The sequence below is a fragment of the Pseudophryne corroboree genome (assembly GCF_028390025.1).
Source record: "Pseudophryne corroboree isolate aPseCor3 chromosome 3 unlocalized genomic scaffold, aPseCor3.hap2 SUPER_3_unloc_12, whole genome shotgun sequence".
In the NCBI taxonomy this organism is placed as follows: Eukaryota; Metazoa; Chordata; class Amphibia; order Anura; family Myobatrachidae; genus Pseudophryne; species Pseudophryne corroboree.
In genome coordinates, this window is record NW_026967500.1 from 1,532,670 (window position 1) to 1,546,625 (window position 13,956).

At 45.7% G+C, this 13,956-nt stretch overlaps 1 protein-coding gene across 1 annotated transcript in view; it reads left to right on the top strand.

Annotated features, from left to right (window-relative positions):
* The window catches only part of LOC134983323 (zinc finger protein 271-like), a 108,556-nt gene extending 96,415 nt beyond the window's left edge, over nucleotides 1-12,141 (top strand). Inside the window, exon 4 of the mRNA XM_063949038.1 lies at nucleotides 10,600-12,141. Coding sequence (XP_063805108.1) covers nucleotides 10,600-12,064 — 1,465 coding nt within the window. The 3' untranslated portion in view covers nucleotides 12,065-12,141. The remainder of the gene's footprint in view (nucleotides 1-10,599) is intronic.
* Nucleotides 12,142-13,956: the final 1,815 nt, after the last annotated feature.

The window sequence follows — 13,956 nt, forward strand, 5'->3', positions numbered from 1 at the left end:
CGTCCGTCTCCTCTGGGCACAGTTTTATAACTGAGGTCTGAAAGAGGGGCATAGAGGGAGGAGACAACTCACGCCCATTAAAAGGTCTTAGAGTGCCCATGTCTCCTGCGGAGCCCGTCTATACCCCATGGTGCTTACGGAGTCCCCAGCAACCTCTACGGACTAGGAGAAAAAGATTTACCGTTAGGTTTAAAATCTTATTGTTATCCTGTGGATAACCTGTGGACCCAGCCGAAGAAATATACGTTATGGTAAGAACTTACCATTGATAACGGTATTTCTCCTATGTCCGCAGGTTTCCACAGGGATCTCACCCTGACGCACTTGATTTGAGAAACTTTATACTGAGTAACCTCTTCCCTCTTGCATGGAAGGGTGTGCATGTGTGTTCTTCTCGCCTGAATAGGGGGGGTAATTCCAAGTTGATCGCAGCAGGAAATTTTTTAGCAGTTGGGCAAAACCACGAGCAGTGCAGGGGAGACAAATATAACATGTGCAGAGAGAGTTAGATTTGGGTGGGTTATTTTGTTTCTGTGCAGGGTAAATACTGGCTGCTTTATTTTTACACTGCAATTTAGATTGCAGATTGAACAGACCCCACCCAAATCTAACTCTCTCTGCACATGTTATATCTGCCTCCCCTGCAGTGCACATGGTTTTGCCCAACTGCTAAAAAATGTCCTGCTGCGATCAACTTGGAATTACCCCCTGGGTTCTACATAAAGCTCCTGCCTAAATGCTTTGGAATACAACTGATTTGACTGAGCCAGTGGGCGGGGATATATGGAGAAGCCTGTTTCATCCTGGGAGGCCTGAAAGCTTGTGATCATTTGGTGCCAATCCGCTGTCGCTCCATCATATCCCATTGTTATCCTGTGGAAACCTGTGGACATAGGAGAAATACTGTTATCAACAGTAAGTTCTTACCATAACGTATATTTAACTAACAATAATAAACAGTGGAGTTTTAGTTCATGTATTGCTCAGTGCATTTAAGCCTGGAGCCCCCGACAAGGGACCCCACTATACTGCAGGTCCTACGCTATGGCTCAAAATAATTACCATAAAAACAGCTATCACATTAGTGTTAAACTTTAGGTATGCTCTCAGCGGCGGAACAGTGGCTGAAAGGCTTGGATTGGTTTTCAGAGCACCAGTCTGATGTGTCACCACATCTCACGTGGCCCTCTAATTCACCAGATCTGGGACTGTGGGACTGTTTGGCTGGGTCCGGCATTGTACTGTTGGTGCAGTTCCTGATGCGTTTGGAACGATTGGTGGTTGCTAGGTGCCCTAAATGCCTGTGGTCCCGATTTGTCATGATCTACTTTCACCCACTGTTCCGCCGCTGAGATTCTTGGTGTCCAGGCTTCTTCCACTGTAGATGGATACTACTCACTGTCTACAAGGGATCACCAACAAACAAATGCCGGTCTCGGCCACAACCAATGGCTCCCTTTTGCCAGTTGCATCACGTGCAGGGCCTATGGTTTCATCTGAAAAAGAAACAATATCTCAACAAATTTGCATTGTATCAATACCTCAGACATTCACAATGATCATCCAGTAGTTTTAGTGTCGCCATCTACACGCATGTGCACGTCCCGTGTCGTTGTGCTCTCTCTCTCTCTCTCTCTCTCTATATATATATAATATTTATATTAAACCTTATTGAAGGCAGAAGGCAAAGACTGGGCACGCTTAGCCCCAGAATACAGCCCATGGCTTCATAGGCGTCACTAGGCTGCGGCAGTGAAAGGTGCCCAGAGTGAGTGGAGCAATTGGCTTTAGGGCAGTAGGAGTGGGGGACTTAATAGACTGGGTCTTGGTCCCAGCGGCGGCTGAGAGCTATCAGGTAGGGTAGATAAGAAGCCACTTAGTGAGGAGAGCTCCAGAAAGCACGTCTGGATGGACCATGCTCCTCTTATTTATTATTTTATATACTAACAGGGGTGACAGGTGTTGTACAGCCCTACAAAGGCAGACACAATCTCTTTCTCATCAGACTCTGCTGTCTTCCCTGCACTCTCACTCAGATGTTCACTGCTGCCAGTAGCACATATATGAGAAGCAGAAGTATGGCGGCAGCTGTATAGTTTCTGATATGTAATTCTCTTTACACACACCATCCTTATTACTATTGAGAATATAGAGGTAAGACACTGATGTAAAAATATGATTTTAATTACCTACCGGTAAATCCTTTTCTCGTAGTCTGTAGAAGATGCTGGGATCCATTTAGTACCATGGAGATGTACCAAAGCTCCCAATACAGGAGGGAGAGTGCTGAGGTTCCTGCAGAACTGATTGACCAAACTTGAGGTCCTCAGAGGCCAAAGTATAGAACTTGTAAAACTTAGCAAACGTGACCAAGTAGCTGCTCGGCAAAGCTGAATAGCCGAGAAACCCTGGGCAGCTGCCCTGGAAGAACCCACTTTACGGGTAGAGTGCGCCTGAACAGATTTTGGAATTGGCAATCCTGCCGTGGAATAAGCATGCTGGATAGTAAGCCTGATCCAGCATGAAATTGTCTGCTTAGAAGCAGGACACCCAATCTTTTTGGGATCATAAAGTACAAATAGCGCGTCTGTTCTCTTCACATAGATTTTCAAAGCCCGCACGACATCCAAGGACTTTGAGGTAATTGAGATGTCAGTAGCCACTGGCACCACAATAGGTTGGTTGATATGAAAAGCTGGCACAACCTCAGGGAGAAATTTCTGACGCGTTCTGAGCTCAGCTCTATGCTCATGTGAAATCAAATAGGGGCTCTTGTGTGACAATGCCCCCAATTCTGACACGTCTGGCAGAAGCCAAGGCCAACAACGTGACCGCCTTCCGAGTAAGAAACGTTACATCCACCTCCTGTAAATGTTCGAACCAATCCGATTGCAGGAACTGCAGCATCACATTAAGATCCCAAGGTGCCATAGGAGGCACAAAGGGTGGTTGGATGTGCAGAACTCCTTTCAAGAAAGACTGAACCTCAGGGATAGCAGCCAATTGTTTCTGGAAGAAAATAGACAAGGCCAAAATCTGTACCTTGATGGAGCCCAAGCGTAGGCCAACACCTGCTTGCAGAAAGAGGAGAAAATGTCCCAGTTGAAACTCCACCGTAGGAAACTTTTTGGATTCACACCAAGACACATACTTTTTCCAAATTCGATGGTAATGCTTAGACGTTACCCCCTTGGATCAGAGTAGGAATAACCTTACTCGGAATGCCCTTCCGAGCTAAGATCTGGCGTTCAACCTCCATGCCGTCAAACGTAGCCACGGTAAGTCTTGATAGGCAAACGGCCCCTGCAGTAAAAGGTCCTCGCGAAGATGAAGAGGCCTCAGATCCTCCAGCAGTAATGCCAGAAGATCCGCGTACCAAGCCCGCCTTGGCCAGTCCAGAGCAATGAGGATCGCCGGAACTCTTGATCTTTTTATTAGTTTGAGAATCCTTGGGATGAGTGGAAGTGGAGGGAACACATACACTGACTGGAACACCCATGGAGTCACCAGGGTGTCCACCGCCACTGCCTGTAGGTCTCGTGAGCTGGAACAGTACCTCTGAAGCTTCTTGTTGAGGCGAGAGGCCATCATGTCTATCTGAGGTATACCCCATCGGCGTGTTACCTCTGAATACTTCTGGGTGGAGGCCCCATTCTCCTGGATGGAGATTATGTCTGCTGAGGAAGTCTGCTTCCCAGTTGTCCACTCCCGGAATGAAGATCGCCGACAGTGCCAGTGTGTGTCAGGATTCTTGTTACCTCTGACATTGCAGCACTGCTCTTCGCTCCACCCTGCCTGTTTATGTAGGATACCGCTGCGATGTTGTCTGACTAAACCTGAATGGCTCGATCTTGCAGAAGATGAGCCGCTTGTAGAAGGCCATTGTATATGGCCCATAGTTACAGAATGTTTATTGGAAGGACCAATTCCTGGCTTGACCACTTTCCTTGGAAGTTTTCCCCTTGGGTGACTACTCCCCAACCTTTGAGGCTTGCATCCATGGTTAGAAGAATCCAATTCTGAATCCCGAACCTGCGGCCCTCGAGCAGGTGAGAAGTTTGCAGCCACCAGAGTAGTGAAATTCTGGCTTTCGGTGACAGGCATATCGGCTGGTGCATGTGAAGATGCGATCCCGACCACTTGTCCAGGAGATCCAGCTGGAAGAACCGTGCATGTAATCTTCTGTATTGTAGAGCCTCGTAGGAGGATACCATCTTCCCCAGAAGGTGAATGCATCAATGAACCGATACCCGGGGAGGTTTCAAGACATTCCGGACCATTGATTAGATCACCAATGCTTTCTCCACCGGTAGAAACACCCTCTGCATTTCTGTGTCGAGTATTATCCCCAGGAAGGGCAGTCTCCTTGTCAGTTCCAAATGTGACTTTGGAAGGTTCAGGATCCACCCATGATCCCAGAGTAGTTGAGTTGAGAGCGCAATACTCTGCAACAGCTTCTCCTTGGAAGATGCCTCTATCAGCCTATCATCCAGATATGGAATTATGTTCACTCCCTGTTTCCGTAGGAGGAGGATCATCTCCGCCATGACCTTGGTGCACACCCTCGGTGCTGTGGAGAGGCCAAATGGCAACGTCTGGAACTGATAGTGACAGTCCTGTAGTGCAAACCGTAGAAAGGCCTGGAGAGGTGGGATCAGATCGGAATGTGATGGTACGCATCCTTGATATCCAGGGATACTAGGAGTTCCCCCTCCTCTAGACCTGAGATCACCGCTCTCAGAGACTCCATCTTGATTTGGAAAACCCTCAAGTAGGGGTTCAATAATTTCAGGTTCAATATAGGCCTTACCGAACCGTCCAGTTTTGGTACCACAAACAGGATTGAGTAATAACCCTTGGTTTTTGGGTGAGGTGGAACTGGAACAATGACATTTGTTCGTACCAATTTTTTAATGGCTTCCTGTAGGATAGCACTTTCTGTCAGTGAAGCTGGTAAGCCTGATTTGAAGAATCTGTGAGGTGGGAGTTCCTGAAACTCCAGTCTGTACCCCTGGGTAACAATATCCGTCACCCAGGGGTCTAGGCATGATGACGCCCAGATGTGACTGAAATCTTAGTCTCGCACCCACCTGCCTGATCTCCAAGCTGAGAGGTACACCGTCATGCTGAATATTTGGAGGAAGCAGAACCTGGTTTCTGTTCCTGGGAACCTGTTGGTGCAGGTCTTTTGGATCTTCCCTGACCTCCTCTAAAGAAGGTGGGAGGGGGTTTGGATTTTTAAAATTTTGCGGTCCAAAAGGAATGCAGTATAGGATAAGATTTCCTAGCTGGGGCTGCTGCGGAGGGAAGAAATGTCTACTTACCCGCTGTCGCCGTGGATTCCACGCATCCAATGCGTCCCTAAATAGTGCCTGACCTGTGAATGGCAGGAACTCCACACTTTTCTTGGTTTCTGCATCTGCAGTCCATTGGCGTGCCGAGACAGCCATGGAAGTAGCAGGCCAATGTCCTTCATGTTCTCCACCATGAAACCTGCAGAATCCTGTATGTGATGTAAAAACAAGTCAATGTCACTCCTATCCATAGTATCTAAGTCCTCTAGTAAGGTGCCTGACCACTTTACTATGGCTTTAGAAATCCACGCACAAGCAATAGTGTGCCTTAAAGCCACGGCTGTAGCAGTGTAGAGTGATTTGAGCGTAGTCTCAATATTGCGGTCAGCCGGCTCCTTTAAGGCGGTTGAAGCAGGGACAGGTAAAACCATCTTTTTAGACAGCCTCGATACAGAAGCGTCTACTATATGTGGGTTTTCCCACTTCTTTCTATCCTCTTCAGGGAAAGGGAAAACAATGAGAATTCTTTTAGTGATCTGGAATTTTTTCTATAGGTTTTCCCAGGATTTTTAAAACAAGGAGTTTAACTCCTTAGAAGCAGGGAAGGTAAGCGAGGATTTCTTATTTACTGTAAAATAAGATTACTTGTTCCAGAACCTTCTCAGAAATATGTAAAACATTCCTAATGGCATCAATCATTAGCTGCACCCCTTTAGCAAGGGATCCATCCCCCCCCCCCCACCCGCATATCCCCATCATGTCCCCTGTATCAGAATCGGTATCAGTGTCAGCTTGCATTATCTGGGCAAGTGTACGTTTTTGGGGTATGTAGGTGGGGTTTTAGATGAAGTAGTGGGAGCTGAATACTTCAAACCCACTGCAGATTGTCTCAAAACCTGCGTCTCTTTCTCAGTATGTGACATCCATGTTGAAATCTGGGATATCATTCCCCTTAAAGAATCCACCCATGGGGGTTCGGATTCAGAAGGCTGAGACAGCACATTGCAGTCCTGAGTACATGGAATAGACTCTTCAGGAGAAGATAAACACTCTGCAGCACAGGACACAGAGTCCTTAGACATGGTAATGTGGATATACACACTTACACACACACACAGGAAAATGTCAGACACAGTTTCCCCCAGAGTACCTTCAGAGAGTCACAGAGTATAAGGAGCCAGCCACACAGCGCCCCTGTAGGCAGTTATTATGATAAAAGCCCGGCGCTGACTAACCTTAATAGGGAGGGCAGTGCTCCCTGTCAGTGTCCTAGTTCCTATGATCTGCAGGGAGAAAATGGCGCTGGTGAGTGCTGGATCCGCACTGAGAGGAAGCCCCGCCCCTTGTAATGGCGTGCGGCTTCCCGTACTAATTGTTTATACTGGCCTGAGGATTTTAGTGATAACAGGGGAATTAGCCCCTGTTATCTGTGTGACCAGTGTAGGGTTTATCCACGCTGGCTCAGAACACCCCTCAAATTGCCTACACTGTGTGTTGCTGAGCCTTCCTGTAGCGCAGTCTGTCAGAGCTACGCTCCCACCCTTGTGCCGCCATACCCTGCCGCTAACCGAGACGCCGGCGCTGTACTCACCACTTTTCCTTCTTCTGGTTCTGTTAGGGGGGTGGCGGCCGTGCTGCGTGAGTGAGCAGTCACCTCGTGGGCTTGCGATCAGCACCCTCAGGAGCTCAGTATCCTGTCAGCGGAGTAGAGAACCATTAACTCTTCAGGAAGTTGGTTCCTATTCCCGACCCCCCTAAGTCCCACGAAGCAGGGAGGCTGTTGTCAGCAGCCTTCCTGTAACCTAACTAACTCTAGAAAATAAAAACCTAAGAAAACTCCTAAGAGCTCCCATAGCTGTGACCGGCTCCTCTGGGCACATTTTCTAAACTGAGTCTGGTAGGAGGGGCATAGAGGGAGAAACGAGTACAAGAAATACAGATGGAGGGCGCTGTCAACAGCCGCTGGTGTAGGGGGTGGTAATCCCCAATATGTGTAGTCACAGAAAAAAACAGAAAAACACCTGCGCTCTGTTGTTAACAAGGGTATATCCCTCCAATAATAATCTAACAGTTAGAAAATATTTATAAATAAATAAATATAAAAGGACGGTAGGTTTTAGGTTGAATTAAATTAAAATCTTTTATGAACTGTGACTCCAAATTCGTTGTATATCTCTTGAGTTGTGGGTGTGGTTTACGTTACGTAGGAAGGACCACGAGATCTCTCCATACTCGATTTATGGAACATCGACGAAATATTATAAAAAATTGTACCACACACAGCGTATCACGTCATTTCAATGAAATACATTCTAATGATCCAAGTAGTTTAACCATAGTCTCACTAGAATCAATTGCCCCCACAGCCAGGGGTGGTGATCGTTACAACAAACTGTGCACAAGAGAGGTATACTGGATGTTAAAATGTAACTCACTATACCCTGATGGTCTAAATGACAACAACAACAGAGCGCAGGCATAGAGGGAGAAGCCAGCCCACACTATTATACTCTTAAAGTGCCATTGGCTCCCAAAGGACCCGTCTATACCCCATGGTACTAAATGGACCTCAGCATCTTCTAGGACGTAAGAGAAAGTAGATTATAACTTAGCAGCTTCAGGTCGGCACACCCTAACACTTTATTAACACATGATTTTCCCTATCACTTTGTATATATTTTTGTATTTTAAACACACTTCACTTACATAGTACTTATGTGCTTCTTATTAACCCTTATTAATTTTCACCTGTGTGCTGACCTGGGGTAGCGGACCTGTGCCAACGTGATGGGGTCCTTCACCCAGGACCCATACCTAGTATTAGGGGCCCCCAGTGACGGAGACGCCTTGCCGATCGACCTGGGGGCTTAACCCTATATCTGCAGATATACGCAACTAAGATCTCCGTATTATCTGATTATTATGTAGTGTTATTTCTCACTCAGTGTGCATTAGGGAACACAAATTGTTTTTTCTTACACAGAATTACCCCCCCCCCTTTTAGCACCTGAGTGACATCACAATCTGATTGAGCTGCTTGCCAATATATGTGCATTGTAGTTAGAGAGGCATAGATGGGTCAGCATTAGGAGGGATTGCTGACTCCAGAGTGCCATTGGAGAATTTAGGGGTGTCTCTAGGTAAGCTGGCTCTCAGATGCTGTAGGAGCCATTATCATGTGGCCTTACACTGGACATTCAGACCCAGACATAGGTGTAATTTATTATGGAGTGGGTGTGGGGTGCGGTGGCCCCTATGTCGGTATGGCTGGGCGGCTTCAGGTCGGTACACCCTAATACTTTTTTAACACACGATTTTCCCTATCACTTTGTATATATTTTTGTATTTTAATCACACTTGACTTACATAGCACTTATGTGCTTCTTCTTAACCCTTATTAATTTTCACCTGTGTGCTTACCTGGGGTAGCCGACCTGTGCCGACGTGATGGGGTCCTGCACCCCGGACCCATACCTAGTATTAGGGACCCCCAGTGACGGAGACACCTTGCCGATCGACCTGGGGGCTTAACCCTATATCTGCAGATATACGCAACTAAGATCTCCGTATTATCTGATTATTATGTAGTATTATTTTTCACTCAGTGTGCATTAGGGAACACAATTTTTTTTTTATTACACAGAATTACCCCTCCCTTTTAGCACCTGAGTGACATCACAATCTGATTGAGCAGCTTACCAATATATGTGTATTGTATTTAGAGAGGCATGGATGGGTCAGCATTAGGAGGGATTGCTGACTCCAGAGTGCCATTGGAGAATTTAGGGGTGTCTCTAGGTAAGCTGGCTCTCAGATGCTGTAGGAGCCATTATCATGTGGCCTTACACTGGACATTCAGACCCAGACATAGGTGTAATTTATTATGGAGTGGGTGTGGGGTGCGGTGGCCCCTATGTCGGTATGGCTGGGCGGCTTCAGGTCGGTACACCCTAATACTTTTTTAACACACGATTTTCCCTATCACTTTGTATATATTTTTGTATTTTAATCACACTTGACTTACATAGCACTTATGTGCTTCTTCTTAACCCTTATTAATTTTCACCTGTGTGCTTACCTGGGGTAGCCGACCTGTGCCGACGTGATGGGGTCCTGCACCCTGGACCCATACCTAGTATTAGGGACCCCCAGTGACGGAGACACCTTGCCGATCGACCTGGGGGCTTAACCCTATATCTGCAGATATACGCAACTAAGATCTCCGTATTATCTGATTATTATGTAGTATTATTTTTCACTCAGTGTGCATTAGGGAACACAATTTTTTTTTTATTACACAGAATTACCCCTCCCTTTTAGCACCTGAGTGACATCACAATCTGATTGAGCAGCTTACCAATATATGTGTATTGTATTTAGAGAGGCATGGATGGGTCAGCATTAGGAGGGATTGCTGACTCCAGAGTGCCATTAGAGATGTTAGGGGTGTCTCTAGGTAAGCTGGCTCTCAGATGCTGTAGGAGCCATTATCATGTGGCCTTACACTGGGCATTCAGACCCAGACATAGGTGTAATTAATTATGGAGTGGGTGTGGGGTGCGGTGGCCCCTATGTCGGTATGGCTGGGCGGCTTCAGGTCGGCACACCCTAACACTTTATTAACACTTATGATTTTCTCTATCACTTTGTATATATTTTTGTTTTTTAATCACACTTAAATCTTACACAGAATTACCCCTCCCTTTTAGCGCCTGAGTGACATCACAATCTGATTGAGCAGCTTGCCACTATATGTGCATTGTGACTTAGCAGATGATGATTACAGGGTATCATATGGTGTATTGCATGTAAGGTACCTTGTTCCACACCTACTCTGCTGTAGCAATATACTTTATATAGGGGTAATACATGTACAGGTTTAATAGCGTATGAGCACACACATAAAGGAATGCTACCTTACCAATACTTCCAGGAGTAACGTTAGGAGACGTTTCTCTGATCCATCAGCTCATATGACTGATGTTATTGTTCATCTAGAATCTCCAATTCATACAATATATTCCCCATCCATTGTTTTACATGGGTGCTGACATAGGACTTGGCGAGTGACTACATCTCCATTTATACTTCATGGTTAGTTACCAGTACAAGAGAGAGAGAGATCTAAGTCTTATTATAATATTACATTTGTTATTGTGAGTGTTCTCAGGAGGGTGGACAAAATGATCGTCTGAGACACAATATTATAAAGCCTTCATTAAAAGTTATGTTTTAATATACACACACATTTTTAAGTGTCCCAGAGAGTCATCTCCTATTGTTTACAAGATTAATATTGTTACAGAAAAGTTACATTTCCATTATGTATTTTATTTCCAGCAGATGGACACACAAGCAGGAATATCTCAGAAGGACATCTAATGTTATCCCCGGATTGCGAAATAAAAGATAATGACAGTAGACAGGATTCTCCAGGAGCTAACCCCATTACCCCAATTATACATCTAGCTCTATCAGCTGGTCCCCCTGATCCTAGGAAATGTTCTCCTGATCACTCTGATATTGGTGCATCTGTTACAGCTCTGAGAGTAGATACAGAGTTTTCATGTGCTATAGATACCAAATGTTTTACACAGAACACAAAGCCTATTAACCCACAGGCAGGTGAGAGGCCATTTCTATGTTCTGAGTGTGGGAAATGTTTTGCATACAAATCATATCTTGTTAGACATCAGAGAAGTCACACAGCTGAGAGGCCATTTCCATGTTCTGAGTGTGGGAAATGTTTTGCATACAAATCACATCTTGTTAAACATCAGCAAAGTCACACAGGTGAGAAGCCATTTCCATGTTCTGAGTGTGGGAAATGTTTTGCACACAAATCAGATCTTGTTATACATCAAAGAAGTCACACAGGTGAGAGGCCATTTTCTTGCTCTGAGTGTGGAAAATGTTTTATCCAGAAATTACATCTTGTTATACATCAAAGAAGTCACACAGGTGAGAAGCCATTTCCATGTTCTGAGTGTGGGAAATGTTTTGCCCACAAAACAGATCTCGTTAGACATAACAGACATCACACGGGTGAGAAGCCATTTTCTTGCTCGGAGTGTGGGAAATGTTTCGCACTCAAAGCAGATCTAGTTTTACATCAGAGACGTCACACAGGGGAGAAGCCATTTCCATGTTCTAAGTGTGGGAAATGTTTCGCACACAGATCAGATCTTATTAAACATCAGAGACGTCACACAGGCGAGAAGCCATTTCCATGTTCTGAGTGTGGGAAATGTTTCGCACACAGATCAGATCTTATTAAACATCAGAGATGTCACACAGGTGAGAAGCCATTTCCATGTTCTGAGTGTGGGAAATGTTTTGCACGCAAATCATATCTTGTTATACATCAGAGACGTCACACAGGTGAGAAGCCATTTCCATGTCCTGAGTGTGGGAAATGTTTTGTACACAAATCAGATCTTGTTATGCATCAGAGAAGTCACACAGGTGAGAAGCCATTTCCATGTTCTGAGTGTGGGAAATGTTTTGCACACAAATCATATCTTGTTATACATCAGAGACGTCACACAGGTGAGAAGCCATTTCCATGTCCTGAGTGTGGGAAATGTTTTGTACATAAATCAGATCTTGTTATACATCAACGAAGTCACACAGGTGAGAAGCCATTTCCATGTACTGAGTGTGGGAAATGTTTTGCACACAAATCAGATCTTGTTAAACATCAGAGACGTCACACAGGTGAGAAGCCATTTTCTTACTCTGAGTGTGGGAAATGTTGTTTAACCACTTAACTGACCATTTATTTAGCAAAAAAACGCTCCGAAATTGTTTTTTTTTTTTAATGAGTGAATTAGGTGAAGAACATGAATTTAACCCTATCCCAAATGATTTTAGGTAAAAAAAAAAAAAGAGGGATTTTTTTTTTTAGCATTTTCTTTGTAAAATGTTTTTCCCCCCAAACATCAATCGGGAACATTGCGTCCATCGCGGCTTTCATTTTGAAAGCCGAGACAGCCTCGAGGTACGCAGGGGGAGGGTCTGGGGGCAGCTAGGGAGGGTTTATTTACACTCCCCAGCGGCTGCCATTGTCTGCAGCCGCTGGAGGGGACAGATCCTTACCGTGCTGACCGATCAGCAGTGATCGGCAGCACGGCAGACACAGGGGGAGAGTGCAGGGAGGCATGACAGCAGCAGAGGGAAGTTTCTCTTCCCTGCCGCTGCTAACACTATCTGACTGGTCGCATCCCGTGCCACCAGTTCAGATAGAGCACTTGCAGGCATGGTCGCATGCGACCATGCCAGGCAAGTGGTTAAGTAAATCACATCTTGTTAGACATCAGAGAAGTCACACAGGTGAGAAGCCATTTCCATGTTCTGAGTGTGGGAAATGTTTTACATACAAATCACATTTTGTTAGACATAACAAGTCACACAGGTGAGAAGCCATTTCCATGTTCTGAGTGTGGGAAATGTTTTGCACACAAATCAGATCTCGCTAGACATAACAGAAGTCACACAGCTGAGAGGCCATTTTCTTGCTATGAGTGTGCGAAATGTTTTACACGGAAATCACAACTTGTTGTACGTCAGAGAAGTCACACAGGTGAGAAGCTATTTCCATGTTTTGAGTGTGGGAAATGTTTTGCACACAGATCAGATCTTGTTAAACATCAGGGACGTCACACAGGTCAGAGGCCATTTCCATACATAAATCAGCACAATAGAAATCACTCAGGTGAGAAACCATTTTAAGCTTCTGCAGTATACTTATCATTGCCATGCGTTGTTCTTCTAGAGGATGCTGGGGACTCCGTAAGGACCATGGGGTATAGACGGGCTCCGCAGGAGACATGGGCACTCTAAAGACTTTAGATGGGTGTGCACTGGCTCCTCCCTCTATGTCCCTACTCCAGACCTCAGTTAGATCCTGTGCCCAGAGGAGACTGGATGCACTGCAGGGGAGCTCAACTGAGTTTCTCTGAAAATACTTTTTGTTAGGTTTTTTTATTTTCAGGGAGCACTGCTGGCAACAGGCTCCCTGCATTGTGGGACTGAGGGGAGAGAAGCAGACCTACTTAACTGATAGGCTCTGCTTCTTAGGCTACTGGACACCATTAGCTCTAGAGGGTCGGAACACAGGTTTCGTCATCGCTGTTCATCCCGATGTCGCGCCGCCGTCCTCAGCCGGAAGATAGAAGCCGGGTGAGTATAAGAAGAAAGAAGACTTCACAGGCGGCAGAAGGCTTCAGATCTTCACTGAGGTACCGCGCAGCGGTAACGCTGCGCACCATTGCTCCCAAGCATACACAGAAGGCACTTAAGGGTGCAAGGCACGGGGGGGGGGGGGGCGCCCTGGGCAGCAATATTAACCTAAAGGGACACTGGCTAATATATTAGATACTGCGGAGGCAGTATATTGAAAAACCCCCACCAGTATAAAGAATCTGAGCGGGACCGAAGCCTGCCATTGAGGGGGCGGAGCTTGATCCTCCAGCACTAACCAGCACCATTTTTCTCCACAGCAAGCTGCAGAGAAGCTTCTCCCCTGCTGTACAGAGGGCAAAAAATAGGGGGGCACATGTAATTGGCGCAGTGAGTGTATTATTTATTCTATAAAATAGCACTGTACAGTCTTGGATTTTATTCCAGTGTCCAGTGGCGCTGGGTGTGTGCTGGCATACTC